At 46.2% G+C, this 20,683-nt stretch overlaps 1 protein-coding gene across 1 annotated transcript in view; it reads left to right on the forward strand.

Moving 5' to 3' along the window:
- The window catches only part of LOC137305428 (meiosis inhibitor protein 1-like), a 195,981-nt gene that overhangs the window by 70,146 nt on the left and 105,152 nt on the right, over positions 1-20,683 (forward strand). Inside the window, exons 10-14 of the mRNA XM_067974254.1 lie at positions 28-144; positions 2,109-2,208; positions 3,043-3,177; positions 14,732-14,864; positions 16,142-16,233. Coding sequence (XP_067830355.1) covers positions 28-144; positions 2,109-2,208; positions 3,043-3,177; positions 14,732-14,864; positions 16,142-16,233 — 577 coding nt within the window. The remainder of the gene's footprint in view (positions 1-27; positions 145-2,108; positions 2,209-3,042; positions 3,178-14,731; positions 14,865-16,141; positions 16,234-20,683) is intronic.

Here is a 20,683-nt window from a genome sequence, read left to right on the forward strand (position 1 = left end):
TTTCTAACTTTGCTGTCTTTTCCCTAGAATTCCTGTTTGAGCGACTCTCTAGTACAGATGAGATCTTGGTGTGGTCGTTGTACAGTTGTCTTCTCTTGCTGACTGAGGAGAAACTTTTCTTTTCGAAGTGTCACACTATTTATGGTAAGTAAGATTGAAGATTGCTTTTAGGGATAGAAGGATGTCCATGAGCCAACATATTTAACAGGAGAACACAAAGTAATATCAGTTTAGATGTTCAAATAATGCTGTGTCAAACAGGAGCTTTTTACTACCTTAAAAAGTTGCTGGGTAGTTCTCTGTTCACTGAGAGATGGGCAGGGGAGAAAAATTTTTGATTTAAGAAAAAAGGAACTGGATGAATATCTGGTTAAGTACATGATTGAAAGTTACATGGATAAGTGTGGACATCGACATTGAAATACACAATGGTTTCAGTCTTGTTCGATCACGGAAATTCGGTTGTGGAAATTCAGAGCCGAATAGCATAGATTGTAATATTGGGTTGATATCTTGAAGCTTTTGTTCAATTAATCTTGGTGGCTACGGATAGATTTCACAGAATTTATTCTTCTTGAATGTTTATCTGTGATTATTTACCTTCGTCAAATTAAATAAAATCAGAAAACCTTCCGTGGCCTCACGTAAGAAGTGGACAAAATAACCTTATATCTGTTTGTAACCTATTTGCCCTGTTGGCTAGAGAATAATGTGTGATAGCATGAGAAAACCTAAAGAAAGGAAAGAAAATGGAGGTACATTGGTTTTTACGATCTTGGACCTGAGCCCTCTTGTTCTGCAGGGTTTTCCTTCTCTATTCCGTTAAGTATCTTATATACTTCTATAACAGGGGTGTCAAACTCAATTTATATGGTGGGTCTGATTCTACATCCTGGCACTTGGTGTAGGCCACATTCAACAAAAGTTATTTGGATACACTGGGGTAGAAATTGGTATGCGTTTTGCTGTTTTTTTGGGCATAAAATAGGTGCATTGTATACCAATTTCTGGGCACAAAGTCCTGCACGTTATCTGCGTTGGTGGCATAGTCGCTGCCATATTGGTCATCTCTATTTTTAGGTGTACTTGGCGGCTGCCTGAAATCAGCATTGAATCAGTTGAAATATACAAAGAAGGACTAGTTTTTCCAGTTCTACAGCGGCCTGAACAGTGGTCCATAAAGGGACCGCTGGAGGCCGCTGAAGAAATGGTAGGGAAAGTTTTTTTTACTTCCCCTTCTGTGGAGCAGGAGTGCTCCCCTCCCATCTCCACAGGACTACTGTGGGCCTTACTTGTCCTTCCTGTGTCTGGACTCCTCCATGTATCGGAGCTTGCGTTGTGAAATCAGAGCATGCTCTCCCCTGATTCCCAGTACCCTATCACCCCCTCCCCTGATTCCCAGATCCCTGTCACCCTCTCCCCTGACCCCCAGTCACCTGTCACCCCCTCTCCTGACCCCAGCCTCTTGTCACCCCCTTCCAATCTCCCACTTTTCCGAGGCCCAATCTCCCGAATCCCTCCCCAAGTCCCAATCTCCTGACCTTCTCTAACCCACCCTCTAGACTTCCCCTAGTTTCTGTTCACTTTCTTCCAGCCCAGCCCAACCTCACATCTCTCCTCGCTACGTTTCTCCTCTCCACCAGCCAGTTCCGTTTCAGGTCACCCTTAAGCGAGTGCCGTCTCTGTGTGCCGGTAGGGGGGGAGGCGAGGTCGGGGGGAGAGCAGAGGGGTGTAGACGTCATGGAGCAAGGGGTCCGTTGCTGCGCTGCAAAATTTAAAAGGCGCAGTTCTCCCTGGCTGTTAGAAGCAGTGCCCGGAGATTCGACAACCCTAAGCATAGCACACCGGGGGCCGGATGAAACTGTTCCACGAGCTGTACATTTAACACCCTGCTCCCTAACATCCTCTCTCCTTTCAAGACTGAAGAGCCTCAGCTTATCTAGCCATCCCATTTAGTTCATGCCTGTAACACCAGCTTCTGGATCAGTTCTCTGGGAGTTGCTAGGAGCTATCTTGATATTTTAGTACCAAAGATATCTTCAGTGTTACAGTTGTAGATGCAAGACCAGGCAGCACCTATCCACATTTTTTTTTAATATAAACTACAGGTATTGAATCCTTAGTTCGTAGCTTGAAAGAGACTATGAGGGTGAACAACATTGAGGTCCAGAAGCAAGGTCTGCTATTGTTTGGAGAGATTTTAAAACGGTAAGAACCTATATTGTTTAAGATTTTTGAATAAGGAGCAGGGTCTCTGTTCGTACTTTCATTTATTACATGGATAGCAATGTTCGCTGTTTCAGTATTGTCATAACTGCTGGCAAGGATGGTTATCATAGAATCATACAGCACAGAAGGGGGCCCTCTGGCCTATCATGCTGACTCTTTGAAAGAGCTATCCAATTAGTCCCACTCCCCTGCTCTTTCCCATAGTCCTACAAATTTTTCCCCTTCAAGTATATATCCAATTCCCTTTTGAAAGCTACTATTGAATCTGCTTCCACCGCCCCTTCAGGCAGTGAATTCTAGATCATAACAACTCGCTGCGTAAGAGAAATTTCTCCTCATCTCCCCACTGGTTCTTTTGCCAATTATCTTAAATCTGTGTCCCCGAGCCACCGACCCTCCTGCCAGTGGAAACAGCTTCTCCTTATTTGCTCTCTGAAAACCCTAAACAAAATTAATCTGCATATATTTAGGCAGCTACATTGTAGATCACTTTAGTATGCTCTGCCTGACCTGTGCTCAGGCAGAAAGGAGGAGGAAAATTGGGGCCTAAATGAGGGAAAATAAATAATAAAATTGAAACTAGTTTCTACAGAGTATTAACCTGATTTAAAAAAAAATGATATTGATGGGGAATATATTAGGCTGAGTTGGATTTGAATGTTAACCCTAGAGATGAAATGACTGAGTTCCAATTTGTTGCATTATCCATTCTATGGGCGCTTATACTCTTACTCAAAATATTTATAACAATTCATTTATATCGTGCAAGTGAAAATATATAATTAAACAATATAATAAATGTGTCTTTTACAGGCAGCCTACAGGAATAAAGCTGTTTATGAATTTCACTATTTGGCATGAAGCCATTGTTGTATTACAGGAAGCAATGACCAGTTCCAGCCTTGAAGTCATGATTGAGGCAGCCAATGCTGTAGCAGCTTTTCTTCGGTAAATAGAAGTAATTTTCTTCTTAGTGATGACCTAAATAACAGAGGTATTTTTTGAGTCAAAGGAAGATTTGCTGAACCAGCTTAACTATACAAATGCCTTTTGTAGGTTTTTCTTCCCCATAGGAACAGGAGTAGGCCCTTCAACCTCTTGTTCTGCCATTCTATAGAACATACTGATCTGTACCTCAACTCCATTTAGCCATCTTTGCTCTATATCCCATGATACCCTTATCTAACAAAAATCTATCAATCTCAGTCTTGAAAATTTCAATTGGCCCAGCATCCACAGCCTTTTGGAGGAGAGAGCTCCAGATTTCCAGTACCCTTTGTGTGAAAAAATGCTTCCTGATTTCACTCATAAACGACCTAGCTCTAATTTTAAGATGATGTCCCCTTGTTCTGGATTCCCCCACCAGAGGAAATAGTTTATCTGTATCTACCCTATCAACTCCTTTAATCATTTTAAACACCTTGATTAGATCACCCTTCAACCTTCTAACCTGAAGGAAACCCAAACAAGTTTATGCAACCTGTCCTCATAATTTAACCTTTTAAGCCCTGGTATCATTCTGGTGAATTTACGCTGTAGCTCCTCTAAGGCCAATTTATCCTTCCTGAGATGTGGTGCTCAGAACTGAACGCAGTACTCCAGACGGGGTCTGACCAAGGCTCTGCACAACTGAAACATCACTTCCTCAATTTTGTTGTCTGTACTCCTTGAGATTCCATTAACCTTTTTGATTACTTTTTGTGTCTGTGCACTAGCTTTTAGTGATTTGTGTATCTGAACACCCAAATCCCTTTGCTCCTCCACAACTCTGGATCTTTCATGATTAAGAAAATATTTTGATTTGTTTTTCTTGGATCCAAAGTGGATGAGCTCACATTGAGTTCTATCTGCCATAGTTTTGCTCACTTACTTAGTCTGTGCCCCTTTGTGACTTCCTGCTCCCATCAACATAACTTCCTGTACCTTCTAACTTAATGTCATCTGCTAACCCAGATATATAACTCTCTATTCCTTCATCCAAATCATTAATAAATATGATGAAAAGCTGCGGCCGAGTACAGATCCCTGGGGAACACCACTTGTTACATTTTACCAATCAGAGAATGTTCTCTAACCCATGTCACAAAGTTACCTCTAATTCTGTGTGCGTTCATTTTTGCTAATAATCTCTTGTGTGTAACCTGATTAAGTGCCTTCTGGAAGTCCATATAGACAACAACCATAGACACTCCCCTATCCACCATATTAGTGACCTTCTCAAAAAATGCAACTAGATTAGTCAGACATGATCTACTGTTCACAAGTCCATGCTGACTCTCTTTGATAGCTCATACTTGTCCAAAACCTTATTCACTCTGGACTCGATATTGGCAGGGAGGGAGGGGGAGGGTGAGCTGGAGCGGCCGGGAAACCTGGAAATGCGGGTTTCCCGGAAGGGTCCTGCCGAATTTAATGGCAGCACCTCATTTAAATTTATTGACTCCGTTTCCCGGCCGGCAGCCAGGCGGGAAGGCCTGCGGCACCAGGCTGCAGCCAGGGAGTGGAGAGGAGGGCAGGAGGGAGAGATCGTGGGTTAGGTGGACATCGTGGATGGCCAGGGAGTATATCGGAGGTCCCAGGGAGTAGATCGGAGGAGGGGGCGGAGAGGACATCGCGGGCCAGGATTAAATCGGAGGGTGTCCGATGGGGGCGTCTGAACGTGGGGGTCCGATCGCAGGGAGGGAAGAAGGTTTGCTTAGGGAGGCCAGGGGGAAACACTCCTGCTCCTCCTGGCCCACAAGCAGTGCTGGAAAGGCACTTATCCTCTGGATTCGGCCATTCTTGCCTCCCTTCAGCTGCTGGGTTTTCTGAGCCTTGAGAAACCTAGCCCTCAGTCATTAAATTTAAAACTGTCCTAAAATTTGAGGCACATTAAAATATTTAAATGGCGAGCCTGGCTCTGCAGAGCAGGTTAGTCGCCTTCCTCCGTTAAAACCGGAAGTGGGAGCATTGGACGCTGGTTGGGGTCGGGTGTCCCATTTTTGAATTTTTACCCCTTCTGCCCATCCTGGGGGGTTAAGATTCACCCCTCTGTCTCTGCTGATAGATTCCCATAACTATTCCTCAACTGATATTAATCTGATATTTCTACTTGCCTGGTTTCTCTCTCCTTTCTCAAATAATGGAATGACATATACAGTTTTCCAATCCAATTCAAAAACACAATTCCTGAATCTAGAGAGCTTCAGAAAATTATGACTAACACATCTGCAATGTCCTCAACCATTTCTTTTAATTCCCTGGAGTGAAACCCATCAGGTCCTGGAGATTTGTCTATCTTAAGTCCCATTATTTTCTTCATTACCATTTTTTAAACTCAGAAATCCACTAAGTTCCTCCACTTGACATATTTTTAAGTTTCCTTGTATGGCTGGCATTTTGTCCTCTTCCTCTGATGTGAAAACAGATACAAAGATACTCATTTAACAAGTCTGCAATTTCCTTATTGTCCATTATAGTCTCACCTGCCTCTGTCTTTAATTGGGTCCACATCCCACTTTACCACTCTCTTTCTATTTATAAATACTTTGGGGTAGAAATTACTTTAGGTCCATTTTCAGACATGAAACGGGCACCGCACACAGAACGCACACCCCAACTGGGGGTCTGAGGCTGGCCTGAAATTGGGCCTCAGGCTTCATTGTTTGGACAAGCCGTTGGCACCTGTCGTGCCTCCACAGGCAGTTTGCCCATTTTATAAGGATGACTGCCGGGATGCTTGTCTCGCCGGCAAGGTAAGTCCTAGGAGGGAAGGAGTATAGGAGGGGGGGCCGATCGTGGGCCGGCAGTAGCCCTTGGAAATGCTGTGAAGCCGGAATGAGGACACTTGCTCCTCCTGGATCCAGATCAAACTTTTAAAAAACCTACCTTGCTAGGCCGCATCCATGCCTGGAAAACCTGAGTGGAGCAGGCCTGATGACTGCTCTGCTCAGGGCAGCCCAATTTTCTTGAGGGGTCCTAAACCAGCCATTGGGCTTGAAATTAGCATATACAAGAGGCATGATTTTAAAAGCAAAGTGCAGGTGTGTTGGGGGTGGGCGGGCAAAGAAAATTGAGATTTTCTGGAGCGCGAAGGAATCCTGGCAATTAAAGCTGGCGGGACAATATTTAGACCAGCAATTCAAGTACTTAAAGTACTTGAAATGTGCATAAATGTAATTAACAATGATGGCAAGCAATTTCAACACTGCCACAAAGTGTTTCCCGTGTTGTGTGAAACACAACATGGGAAACTAGGCGGGTGCAGCCGGCAGCCATTTGGATATTTAAATCCCTGTTTGACAGATAGGGATAAAAGGTGAGTTATTGCAGCAGGGCACTCAGTTCTCCCAGACAAACTTTTGGCTGGGAGATCTTTGTGTTTAGACTTGAAATTCTTGCTTTACACTCAGAATTGTTCTGCTAACACATACTTACCTACTTTTTGGACCCCCTCAAACTGACACCATCGGGATGGGGGACGCAATGGCTGCAATCACCAGTACATGCAAGGAGGAGGAACATCACCATCCTCGCCAGGCATGGTATGCATTCTGCCACTTGCAGCTCCACCACACAGAGGTGCGCTACAGGCACAGAGCAGAGAGGGGAACAACAGAGGGACCGACGTCGCAGGAGGCACTACCCTCGTGAGAGGGTCTACAGACTGAGGCTGACCTTCCTGGACCCCTCTGAGGAGCAGTGCCTACGGAGGCTGAGAGTGAGTCGGCAGTTTGTCGCAGACATCTGCAGCCTCCTTCATGCCGATCTGCTCCCAGTTGGGCCTGGTGGCATTGCATCGCAGTTAAAGTGACCACTGCCCTCAACCTCTTCGCCTCCGGATCATTCCAGGGTGCCATTGGGGACATCGCCGGGGTCTCTCAGTCGTCTGCCCACAAGTGCTTAAGACAGGTCATCGATGGTTTGTTTTGCATGGCATCGCAATACGTCAACTTCCCATGGACGACCTCAGCCAGACGGAGAGGGCAGTGAGTTTCCATTCTGTGGCTGGCGTCCAAAGGGTACAGGGTGCAATCGATTGCACGCATATCACAATCCCAGCACCTCCACATGAGCCAAGACTATTCATCAACAGAAAGGGATATCGCTCCATCAACGTGCAGCTCATTTGCAACCACAGGAAAAGATTTCGTCATGTGTGTGCCAGATTCCCTGGCAGTTGTCATGATTCATTCATTCTGAGGGAATCCAACATCCTGCCTCTCTTCCATGCACCAAACAGCCATAGGACTGGCTCCTTGGAGACAAGGAATACCCCCTACACCCGTGGCTCATGACACCTCTGAGGATCCCCATCAGCGAGGAACAGCGTCGATACAATGACAGTCACATCGCTAACAGGTCTGTCATTGAACATGCGATAGGACTGCTGAAGATGCGAATTCGGTGCCTGGATCGGTCTGGGGGAGCGCTTCAATATGCACCAGGAAGGGGGGTCGAATTATAGTCATCTGTTGTATCCTGCAGAACATGGCACAACAGAGAGGGTTACCGGTTGATGAGGCCTCATGCCCTCATCCAGCATCCACATCTGCTATCATCATTGAGGAGGAGGAAGAGGAAGAGGGGGAGGAATCCATCGGCAGATGGCTTACCTGGCTGCTTGTGAGGCCAAGGAATCACTAATATTTGAACAATTCTCATAAGGACATATGGAAAGTGAGGATAGTCCAGTCCTCAGACCACCTGGAAAGATCAGCACCAATACCAGCCACTCCCCCCCCCACCCCCGCACAAAACAGTCCTATAACTACACATACACCCACTGTGAACGTACCCACCGGGTGGCATCAAGTCTTGCCTTTCATGATGAAGTACGTGAAAGGACGCTATTACAAAAGGCAGTCAAGAATGGGCAAGACGTGGCAGTAGTGGTGAGAATGATAACATTTAATGTGAATTTAACAAAAACCAAATATAAATGAAAAACATGATAGTCTGTCAAACACCCTTACGCATACCCTTCATGATCACAAAACCTCAGCCTTTGCTATCCTACTACTTCTATGTGGTGCATCCCCTGTGGCTGCAGCAGAGGTAGTGGCAGGTTGCTCATGTTCATGCCCTGACTGCCTAGATGCTTTCGGCCTATGCCCTCTGGGTTTTGGAGCCCATGATGGGCAGATTCGGCCTCCTGGAGAGGTGGCAGCATTGCGGCACTGGTTGAGAGGGGGGCAACGGGTGAGACGTGGGTGTGGTTTGAGTGGCGTCCCCAATTCCATGTCCCCTTCCGCCAACATCCCTCTCCTGGGCCAGGCCCACATCACTCCTACTACCTTGCTGGAGAACAATTTGGAGTATATGTATGATGCCTTGGAAGCCTTGTTGTAATGCTTCAGTCTGCCTGTTTAAGGCGGCAGAATGTTGTTCACCGTGAGTCCGCACAGCTGTTGTCAGGGCCTGAATGGACTCATTTGTGAGCCGCGCTTGAAGCTCAATGGAGGCTAGCCTTCTCTCCATCGTAGACATTCCCTCACTCACCTGCGCCACTATCTCAGACATTCCTGCACATACTTGTGCCACCATTCCACTCATGCAGGTGGTGGACTCCCCCATCCTTTCCGCTATTGTGAAGAGTGTGCGTGGCACCTGTCCCAGTACTTCGCAAATCATTCTCCATTTAAAGGATGGCCCTGGGGTTCAGCATCTTCATCCAGCTGAGCAAAACCTGGAGAGGAGTCCGCCCACTGACTCGGACTCTCCACAGCTACCCCTGCCACCAGCTGCTTCTGCCACCAGTGTCTGGTTGTGCTCACTTGTGTGTGGTGACTCACCAGGTGCCAACCCAACTTACTGACCACTGAGGTGTATCTGCACTGGTGGATGGCTCGCTAAGATGTGATGGTGTGCCCTCAGATGCCGGGAGCTCCTCTGAGGAATCGCCCTCTCCCGTCACTGCGGTCGTTGAAGGGCCTGGAAGAGAACAGAAGGCAATATTAAGCATCATCACAGATGTGTCATGTTGCGATGAGCATACTGATGTGTTCAACATGCCAAGCATTCTTAACGTCAATTCATGCTGTGTATGATGAATGCTAAAGTTGTGTCATTAGACGTTTGTGGGGTGCCAGTCTCGGCGTCCTCGACCGACAGGCAATCGAGGGTGCGGCTGATCTGCAGGGCCTCCTCCTCCACCTCTGTGAGGACCACTGTTTGTTGTGCCCCCCCCCCCCCGCCTCCAATCCTTGCCCTCTCGCATGCAGATGTGTGAGTGAGTGATGGTGAAGTGCTCAACGAATGAATGCGTTGCTTTGGGAACTGCTGACCGTGAAAGATGCATCAGAGGGTGAGCATCAGACAGAGACATCACATTGGATCAGGATTGGGGTGAGTGGTAGTGGTGGGTTTACAAATGGGGAGTTGAGGAAGTGCTCAGGAAGTGAAGGTAAGTTGAGGATGAGCCTTAAGTGGGTGTGAGGAGTGATGTGTTGGAGTAATCTTGGCAGTGGGTGGGGTGATGTGCAACACGGAATGCTGGAGAATCAGTAAGTGTATTCACTTTTGCTGACCTAGTTAGGTCATTGAAACACTTCCTGCACTGGACCCAACTGCGGGATATGTTGCTCCTGCTAGTGACCTCCTCTGCCACCTTGACCCAGGCCTTCTTGGTGGCAGAGGCAGGGCGTTTCCTCCTGTCGGCCGAATAAAATTGTTCCCTCCTCCTCCTCACCCTGGCTAGCAGCACCTCAAGTGAGGTGATGCTGAATCTTGGAGCTGGTTTGCCCCTTTGCTGCTCCGTTCTGTCTCCTTGCACCAGCAAAAGCCATTGGTGCAATGGCCCTTTAAATCCAGACGCTCCAGCTGACAGCTTGTCATGTGGGTGCGCAGCTTTCAAGCGGCAAACTCGGAATCAAGGTTAAGGGGCACTAGTTAAGTCGCGATCGCGTGGGCAACGGTAAGATTTTATTATTTGGGTTTGCCGTGTGCCCATTGACTTCCCCGCTGGCATCCCGCCAGCATTTTAAAATCGTGCCCAAGGTGTCTGACGTCATCAGTATATCGTCGAGGACGCCGAGACTGGCACCCCACAAACGTCTATTTTTTTTCAGTAGACTACGGGAGAATACTTTGAACATAATGTACTGCTAGTCTTATTTCCTTATTTCCTCTGATGAAATATTTGGACATGAGACACTTGAGAGGAATAAATGCATCAGGGCATCTCCTCATAGAGACTGGTGGGAGCAGGAGAAATAAATATAATGTGATAGGTTGTCATTAGAAGGGAAAAGGTTACCTCCCATTTAGAATTCCTCAAAGTTGCTGATGGTGGATTATAATAGTTGCATATTTTTAGAGATGATTGCTGTGCTATTTCAGTGGTACAGGGGGTTAAATTGGATAACCCCTGAAAACAGGCACGGGGACCCCGGTACATGTTTAACCCGTACCCGTTCATAGTGATGCAGGCAGAACGTTAAATTTGTGCTGCCTGTTGATTTAAATAATTGCTGCGTACAGCCAGCGCTACCTGCGCTGTTCATTGGCTGCACCCATCAACAGGAGTCCCGATAAAGCGAGTGGCTAGCACTACTTAAAGGCAGCCTGCACCTTGTGCCTCCAAGAAGCGGTGAAAGTCAATTGTGACGTTAATCTGTGCTGTTATACATTGAAGAATGGCTGAACATGCGAGAGAGCATTCACCAAGGTTCTTTGAATATGCACTGGAGGCCTTGGTGCAAGAGGTGCAGAAAAGGAGGGACATCTTGCATCCGCAGGGGGGCAAGAGGCCCTCGAGACATATGCTCAGGAGGCAGTGGGAGGAAATAGCAGAGGAGGTCAATGCCAGGAGCATAGCTTCAAGAACACAGATGCAGTGCAGGAAAAAGTTGAATGATCTGACATGAATTGTCAAGGTGAGTGTGCTCAATCTTTAAATGGCATATTCTACCAACTGCACCACTAGCCTCATCCAGTGCTCAATTCACTACACCCCCATCACCCACCTACCAACAATCTCTATCAATCAGTACAGAACCCTTCAATTCATATGTTTTACCTCACCCTCACACTCTTAGCACTGTTGCAAGCCTCACACCCACAACTCACAGCTCACAAACACTGGCAGCTATTCAACCATGACAGCCACATCACCCAAACACCTTGCAGGACACTCACTGACACATTTCCCTCTTTCTTGCAGGAGAAGGTGGCACATAACAGGAGGCAGCAAGAAAGAACTGGAGGAGGACAAGCATGCCTACACGTTTTAATCCCCATGGAGGAGACATTGCTGGTCATCATGGGAAGGGGCATCGCTGAGGCCGTGGCCACTAGCGGCGCTGGAGGGATCAATGATGAGGGTCTCTGCATACCTAATTCTCCTTCTCTCTTCCCACTTCACCCTCATCCCTCAATCTTTTCTGACTCACTTGCTGCAGATGGTGTAAGCACACACTTCTTACTTTCTTCTCTCCCCTCACCGCAGCCCAACCCGTGTCCCTTTTTCATTTCAAATACCCAAGAACTGGAACCTTCCCTGTCAGAGGAGACAGAGGAAGAAGACAATGATGACACCACCACTCGATCTGACACTCGCAGCCACCAGCTCAGAGACTGACACTGTGTGTACTTTAGCAACTAGAATAGAGGACGAATCTGCACGTGGTGAGGTACCAGGCACAAGTGCGCAGGAGCCAGGGCAGGGGGAATGGATACCGCAGGTGCCAGCTCGCCAGAGGGTGAAGTCGCATACTAGTTTTGCGACAGAGGATTCAGATGAGGACTTCGATGGGCCAAGCTACAGAAGTAGACTGATGGACGTACACAACCAAATGCTTGGTGCACTGGAAAGCCTGCCAGAAAGCCAGCACACTATATCAGGGGGCATGGAGGAGTCCAGCTCCAACTTGGCACAGGGCTTTGCACAGAGCTTGAAGCTCATCCTTTCCAACATGGAACAGGTGGTCACCTTCATCAGCACACCTGTGGAACCCACCATGATGCAGCATCTGATAACCGATGTCACAGCTTCCATCAAACATCTAAGTGCTGCCTTGGGAGCTCAGACTGCTGCCATCATGGCTCTGGCTGCCACTGTTGAAAGTGGCTTCCAGGGCTTCACATCAGGCCAGCAATCTGTTCTCCAACAGATCACCAGGATTGCTGAGGCGCCACCCCGGGAGAGGGCAGTGGCTTCATGGAACAGGAACATGCTGTTCTCTCTCAGGGTGACAGTGTTCCTGGTGACAGCATTCCTGCTCCCACCCCTGCCACTCCGCTAGTGCCCTTGCTGTTGCCTGTCAGCCAGCCAGCCCAGACTGCTGCAGCCCAGGCCAAGATGGTGCAGTCTGAAGCCGGGCCCTCTCGGCCCAGAGCTGCTCAAGATCGTCCTCCAAGGCCATCTGCACGCTCTTCAATTGAACGCCAGCAGCCTTCCTCCTCCCATGCTCCAGCCACTGGGGAAGCACCTAATTGGAGCACTAGGAAAGGTAAAGGTACACAAAAAACAGGAACTAAGGGAATGCACAAGGGTGCCTAGTTTCATTTTGTATGCATTATTTAATGAGTGAATTTATGAATGTGGATTTTAATTTGCATTTGGTGGTGGTTTTTATTACTGCGGCGAGCTGAGGGAGGATATAGTGTGTAATCATAAAGAGGATGATGTGATGGTCAGGAAGAGAGGAAAGGCAAGGAGTATGGGACTGTTGGTGAATGGGGAGATGTAGTTGAGGTTACTGGTATTCATGAATAATCTGATCACGTTGGGCCTGTTGTAGCCTTACTTCCTCTTCCTCCACTTCCTCTTGCACTTCCTTATCCTCCCCCCTCCACTTGCTCCTACTCCTCAGGTTCTCACCTGATAGGCGGTGGCAGAGGCAGTTCCCTCATAATGGCCAGGTTGTGCAGCATGCAGTATACTACCACAAATCTTGATACCCGCTCAACTGAGTACTGCAGGGCTCCTCCAGAGTGGTCCAGGCAGCGGTAACGTTGCTTGAGATGCATATGGTGTGCTCTATGATGTTCCTTGTGGCAGCAGGGCTCTCATTGTAGTCCTGCTGTGCACGTGTATGTGAGTCCCTCACCAGAGTCATGAGCCATGTCATGAGGGGATAACCCTTGTAGCCCAGTAGCCAGCATTTGACTTGCCGTGCTGGTTCAAATACAGGTACAACAGAGGACTGCCGCAGAATGAGCATTGCCTGTGGACGCACACCAGCAGCACATTGAGGGAGTAGAAACCCTTTTTGTTCATGAATATGTCCAAGTTCAGATGAGGAGCACACAAGGCCATATGCATGCAGTTAATGGCAGCCTGCACCATGGGGAAGCCTGGAATGCGAGCAAAACCTCGCTCCTCCTGCTTGAATCTGGCAAGAGGGAATGAGATGAATGTGTTTATCATTGTATAGAGAGTCTTAGTAACCTCCCTTATACTGCAGTGCACTGCAAACCGTGAGATGTTGCTTATATCTCCAGCAGCAGCCTGAAAGGAGCCAGAGGCATGAAAATTAAGAGCAATGGTCATCTTGATAGCCACAGGCAATGCTGTCCTTGCCCTGGTTTGAGGCTGCAGTTGTGCCTGTAGCAGTTGACAAATTTAAGTCATGACCTCTTTTGTGAACCGAAGACATCTGGTGCACAGGTTGTTGCTGAAGTTGAGGTAAGATAATTGGTCCCTGAAGACCCTTCGCCGATATGGCCTTCTGCTGAATGCCCTGTTCCTCCTCCTCCTACTTCTAGTAGCTTGTCCCGCTCTGTGTGTCCTCTTTTCATTCTCCCAGTCATGTTCAATTCCCAGAGGAAGCCCTACCAGGCTACCCATGTCAAAGTAACATTTTTCAGCTCAGTATATTCAATGACATAAGAAGTGCTGCAAGACCAGCCAGACCACTCCCTGTAGAGCACTTAATGAAACTTTAGCCAAGTCTAGGAAACCTCAAAAAACGCTACAATTGCACTAGCAGCCAAAAGAAATAATCCAGCAACTAACCTGTAAGGACTTCATGATCCCTTTAAATAGCACTGGTGGGGTGTCCTTCATGCCATTTAACGTCGTGTTGAGCTGTGAGAGGCTAAGGCAAGGCGTTAGGTGGAGTGTGGAGTTGTAAAATGGCAGTGGTGGATTCAAATCAATGTTTCACACTGATTCATGTCATGATCTCCCTGCTCTGCATGCTGCCGGTGGTCGATAGGCGCGCGAGCACAAAGCCCTTTACCAAGATGGCCTCCTGCGCTTCTACCGCCGGAAGTGTGCGTGCACATCTTGGACCCCATTTTCGAGTCTTAGGTGTCTGCGTAGCGCCTAAAAAACGGGTGCAATATGGCCAAATTTAACCCCCACAATGTTTCAAGTTAAAATTGTGTCAAATTTATGTTAAAATTAGTTATATAGTTAGAGATATTAGGAGGTTTGATGCTTGTTAGCAGTGATGTGAGACTGCATTGAACTAACTATATTCTGATAATCACGGAATCCACGTAGTATGAGATAGGCAGAGAGAATAACTAACATGTGTACTGTTTTATTATTAATACTGTTTAAAAAATTACTCAGGAAGGACCACCTGGCTGTACCTGTAAAGTACAAGGAACTGCAAAGCCTCATTGAAGCTATGTTAATGCGTTGTGCAGATCTTCCTGTGCCTTCTATGATCAGAAGCAATGCCAACACTAAGATGAATAAAGAGGTAATGTGACATATTTGTAAAATATGTATTGATGTTCTTCTGCATTTATAATGTGTATTATATATTCTAGACACATAGGGGTCGATATTAACCTCCCCACAATGGGCAGGGGTGGGGGTTAAAAATTTAAAATCGCGAAACGCGATCCCAATCCGCCGAGTACACGCTTGCCGTCATTTTTATGGCGGCGGATTGCATGGGGTGTGTGTATCACGTCTTGGAGAGGCAGAATTATAATATTTAAATCAGGCTCCCATAGTGTAGTTGGAAGCCTGATTTAAATTTAACGGTTGCTGGCCGGGTTTCCCATGACCCGGGAAACCCAGCAACTAAATGGAAACAGAAGCAGCTGGCTGCAGAAGGTAAGTGCTTTTTAGAGCAATCCTTGTGAGCCAGGATGAGTAGGAATGCTCCCCCCGGCCCCTCAAGCAAACCTTCTGCCAAACGCGGCCTCGCCTCGCTGCAGCGATCTGCCGATTTTTCCCCCCCCCCCCCCCATCCCGCTCAAATCCCGATCCCGAGCCTTCCTGCTGATTACCGGACTCTGACTCCCCACACCAACCCCTAATCTTTCCCGATTGCCAGGGACTGTCCCCAACGGTCCTCTGCTGCAGCCTTCTGTCGCTGGCTTTCCTGCCCGGCAGCCGATCAGCTTGTCAATCTGGCTTGCTGCCTGTCGGGAAACGGAATTAAAAAATAGTAATGAGGTCCTGCCGATAAGTTAGGCAGGACCTCCGCGTCCTTGCAATTTCCGGGTCGTCCCTCTCCCCGCTCCCCCGCTCTCTCCCCGTCCACTGTAAATATCGGGACCATAATTTTTCAAAGTTACACTGTGAAAGATGGCTAGCGAAATATCTTCAGGGCATGCAAACACAATGAGTCGCATATTCTGTCCTTATTTTTAGATTTCCAGCATAAATTGCCACATTCACATTTATAATGTAAACTGCCTTGTAAACTTGACACACTGTAATTGCGCCCTCCCTCCAGTGGCTGGAGGGTGTGACTACAGTGTGACAAATTACGTAGGCGGTTTCTATTATAAATGTGAACGGAAATTATCTAGGCTGTCTAGGACCAAATCCATTTGGATGTGCAAAACGTTGGGATAATGCAGGTTATAATTACTTAATTTCTGTATCTTCTTGGTCAGCAGTTTTCAGTCAGTTCTTTTTTTTCAAGAGATGATAGCAAATGAGAATTTGTTTTAATACTGATAGTTATTGCATCTCTTAAGTTTCACTTTTTACCTTTTACCTATTGTGTCCTTATTCCAGAGTCAAAATGTGAGGAGGGAACAAAACAAAAAATTCTCAAGACAAGGACAGTTACTATTTAGTGCTTTAAAGGCCTTTCTTAATGCTTGCAGGTACTTTATATACATCAAGCCGATCATATAAAGAGGATCTTCATGGTGTAGGTGTGATGAACAAGGACATTTCTGTCTTTAGTTTATGTTGTTAAATTATCCATGACATTATCCATGGTCAGTTGGTGAATCTTAATTTTTATATATGTGATGGTGATGGAGTTGGGAGAAAGGCTTTAGAAAGTTGCTCTACAGAGCTACCTGGTGGCCAGAATCTCCAACTATAATGTGACGTGAAATTGTAGTCACTCTCCCATGGCATCTTGTGTAGCAACCGCAGAGCCTGGTAGAAGTGACATGATGTAGGTGTAAGATTAATAAATACGTCACAGGATGTGAAAGTACCTGGTATAACAATCCATTTCTGCAGATTATTAAGAATATGCATTGTGATAATCTTAGCATATATTGTCATGATTGGGGGGTGTTCATATTATACAATGCATTTGATATGAAGTTGCTGATCTTAGCATGTGACTGACGTATGCAGAAATGTTTTGTGAAACACATACTAAAATACAATTGAAAGAAGTTTTTTAAGAAAAAGTGGTTTGGGCTGTCACGTTTTGGAATATTTGATCAATTTTTCTTCACTGGGAGATTTTGGGATTGAATTATGTTTGGGATTTAATTATATTTAAAACTTGGCAACGTAGTAAATAGTGAGCAGGATAGTAGCAGACCTTAGGAGGAACATAGACAGACTGGTGAAATGGGCAGACACATGACAGATGCAATTTAAATGGATAAGTGTGAAGTGATGCACTTTGGGAGGGACAACATGGAGAGCCAGTATAATCTAAATAGTACAATTTTGAGGGGGGTGCAAGAGCAGAGGGACCTGGGGTTGCATATTCACAAATTTTGAAGGTGGTAGGACAAGTTGATAAGGCGGTTAAGAAAGTGTATAGGATAGTTGGCTTTGTAAATAGGGACTTTGAATACAAAAACAAGGAAGTCATGCTAAGCCTTTACAAATTCCTGGTTAGGCCTCAACTGGATTACAATTCTGGGCAACACACTTTAGGAAGGATGTCAAGGCCTTGGAGAGGGTACAGAGGAGGTTTACCAGGATGATACCAGGGATGAGGGACTTCAGTTATATAGAGAGATTGGAGAAGTTAGGAATGTACTCCTTACAGCAGAGAAGGTTAAGGGGAAACCTAATAGAGGTATTCAAAATAATGAGGGGTTTTGATAGAGCAAGTAGGGAGAAACTGTTTCCTCTGGCAAGTGGCATGGTAAACAGAGGTTACAGATTTAAAATAATTGGCAAAAGAACTAGAAGGGAAATGAGGAGAAATTTTTTCACACAGAAGGTTGTTATGATCTGGAATGCATTACCTGAAAGGATGGTAGAAGTAGAATCCATAGGAACTTTCAAAAGGCAATTGGACACGCACTTGAAGAGGACTAATTTACAGGTTTATGGGGAAAAAGCTAGGGTGTGGGACTAAATTGGACAGCTCTTTCAAAGAGCCGACACAGGCATGATGGGCCGAATGGCCTCCTGTGCTATAAGATTCCAAGATTCTAAGTGATGTGTTTTAAAACAAAGTGAAATTTGTACAGGTCTAAAAAAAAAGCCATTAAAGATATGAATTGAAACCATAAGTGCCAATTTGTGAAATGTCACAGCTCAGTCTACTTCACACTGATTCAGTAAAGGCCAATTGTCTCATCCCAGGTCCATTGGACAGAATGGAATCTTAAAATGTGACAGCCCCAACCTTTTTCTTTAAAAAATTCTTTCAATTGTATTTCCGGGCCCCACAAGGGAACCTTGGGCCTAGCCTATGCTAGGATTCCCTCCCCCTCCCCTGACCGCGATCATCTTTGGATCCCCCCCTACCACTAACCTTATGTCAGGGACATAAGAACATAAGAAATAGGAACAGGTGTGGGCCATACGGTCCCTCGAGCCTGCTCTGCCATTCAAAAAGATCATAGCTGATCTTCTACCTTCACTCCATTTTCCCGCCCTATCCCCATGTCCTTTGATTCCCTTAGTGTCCAAAAATTTGTCGACCTCAGTTTTGAATATACTCAACGACTGAGCATCCACAGCCCTCTGAGGTAGGGAATTCCAGAGATTCACAACCCGCTGAGTGAAGAAATATTTCCTCATCTTGGTCCTACATCTTATAAGGTCCCCCTTATCTTGAGACTATGACCCCTAGTTCTAGACTCTCCAGACAGGGGAAACAGCCTCTCAGCATCTACCCTGTCAAGCCCTTTAAGAATTTTATATGTTCCAATGAGATCATCTCTCATTCTTCTAAACTCCAGAGAATATAGGCCCATTCTATTCAATCTCTCCTTATAGGACAACCCTCTCCTCCCAGGAATCAATCTGGTGAACCTTCGTTGCACTGCCTCTAAGGCACATATATCCTTCCTTAGATAAGGAGACCAAAACTGTACACAGTACTCCAGGTGTGGTCTCACCAGAGCCCTATATAATTGCAGCAAGATCTCCTTACACTTACTCCAGCCCCCTTGCAATAAAGGCAAACATACCATTTGCCTTCCTAATTGCTTGCTGTACCTGCATGTTAACTTTTTGTGATTTGTGTACAAGGACACCCAAATCCCTCTGCACACCAACATTTCTTAGTCTCTCAACTTTTAAAAAATATTCTGCTTTTCTGTTCTTACTAAAGTGGATAATTTCACATCTCCCCACATTATACTTCATCTGCCATCTTCTCTCCCACTCACTTAACCTGTCTATATCCAGCACGGGCTCGATGGGCCACATGGCATTGTTCTGTGCTGTAACCATTCTATGATTCTATCCCTTTGCATCCTCCTCACAGCTTACTTTCCCACCTAGCTTTGTATCATCAATAAACTTGGATACATTGCTCTCGGTCTGCTCATCTAAGTCATTGATATGTATTGCAAACAGCTGAGGCCCCAGCACTGATCCTCACAGCACCCCACTAGTTATAACCTGCCACCCCGAAAATGACCCGTTTATTCCTACTCTGTTTTCTGTCCGTTAACCAATCCTCAGTCCATGCTAATATATTACCCCCAATCCCATGAACCCTAATCTTGTGTAACAACCTCTTGTGTGGCACTTTATCGAATGCCTTTTGAAAATCCAAATATACTACATCCACTGGTTCCCCTTTATCTACCCTGCTAATTACACCCTCAAAAAACTAATAGATTTGTCAAACACAATTTTCCTTTCATAAAAAGATGTTGACTCTCCCTGATTATATTATGAGTTTCTAAGTGCCCTGTTACTACGTCCTTAATAATAGATTCTAGCATTTTGCCTACCTCTGATGTCAGGCTAACTGGCCTATAGTTCCCTGTTGTCTGTCTTCCTCCTTTCTTGAATAGCGGGATTACATTTGCTACCTTCCAAACCACAGGTACCGTTCTAGAACCTAGGGAATTCTGGAAGATCAGAACCAATGCATCCATTATCTCTGAAGCCACCTCTTTTAAAACCCTAGGATGTAGGCCATCAGGTCAAGGGGATTTGTCGTCTTTTAGTCCCAATACTTTCTCCAGTACTTCTTGTTTACATTACTTTAAGTTCCTCACTCTCATTAGACCCATGGGGGGAAAGAAAATTGGAAAGGAGCCGTTTTTGGGTGTAGGTAGCGTGATGCGCTATTACCCCGCGCCCAATGACCCCTGCGCAGGCAGGACGCAAGTTTCAGCGGGCCGGGGACTCACCTGTAATCAGTGTTCCATTCCAGGCATTGCATGTGGAATCAGTACAATTCACACTTCTCACCACCAGGGGGAGCGCAATCTCTTAAAGGGAGGATGTTTCTTAGAAATCTTTTAAAGGTAGCTGGTTCCTTTTATTTGCTGAAAATAACAGTCTACTGTCTGCACGGAGTCTGAACAGAGATCAGACATCGCACACGTAAAACACAGATGCAGGTCCCATCCCTATGTTTACACACTGATGAGTTATGTTGAAACATTGAATAAAGGTTGCGCACTGCTAAATCCTACATCCTACAATCTGTACGCCAGATCTCATCAACCTGTCGATCTGAGTTGGTACCAGGCCTGCGGGAGTGCGTGCACCAAAGTTCTCTGCTGATGCACTAGAGGCCTTGGTGCAAGAGGTGGACAGAAGGAGGGACATCCTATATCCGCAGGGGAGGGGGGAACAAGAGGGCCTCCAGACATATATCCAAAAGGCAGTAGGAGGCAGCGGGGGACAAAGTCAATGCCAGGTGCACAGCATCATGAACATGGATGCAGTGCAGGAAGAAGTTCAATGCTTTGACATGAGTGGTCAAGGTGAGTGAGGTCAACTGTCAAGTGGTGTCTCCTAACAAATGCACCACGCAGTACATCCCCCTCATCACCCACATACCAACAAACTCACTCTTTCCATCAGTACTCAACTCTTCCAACCAGGTGCTTCCTCTCACCCTTACACATTACCACTATTTCAAGCCACCCACCC

This window comes from Heptranchias perlo, chromosome 40, assembly GCF_035084215.1.
Source record: "Heptranchias perlo isolate sHepPer1 chromosome 40, sHepPer1.hap1, whole genome shotgun sequence".
NCBI classification, from domain to species: domain Eukaryota; kingdom Metazoa; phylum Chordata; class Chondrichthyes; order Hexanchiformes; family Hexanchidae; genus Heptranchias; species Heptranchias perlo.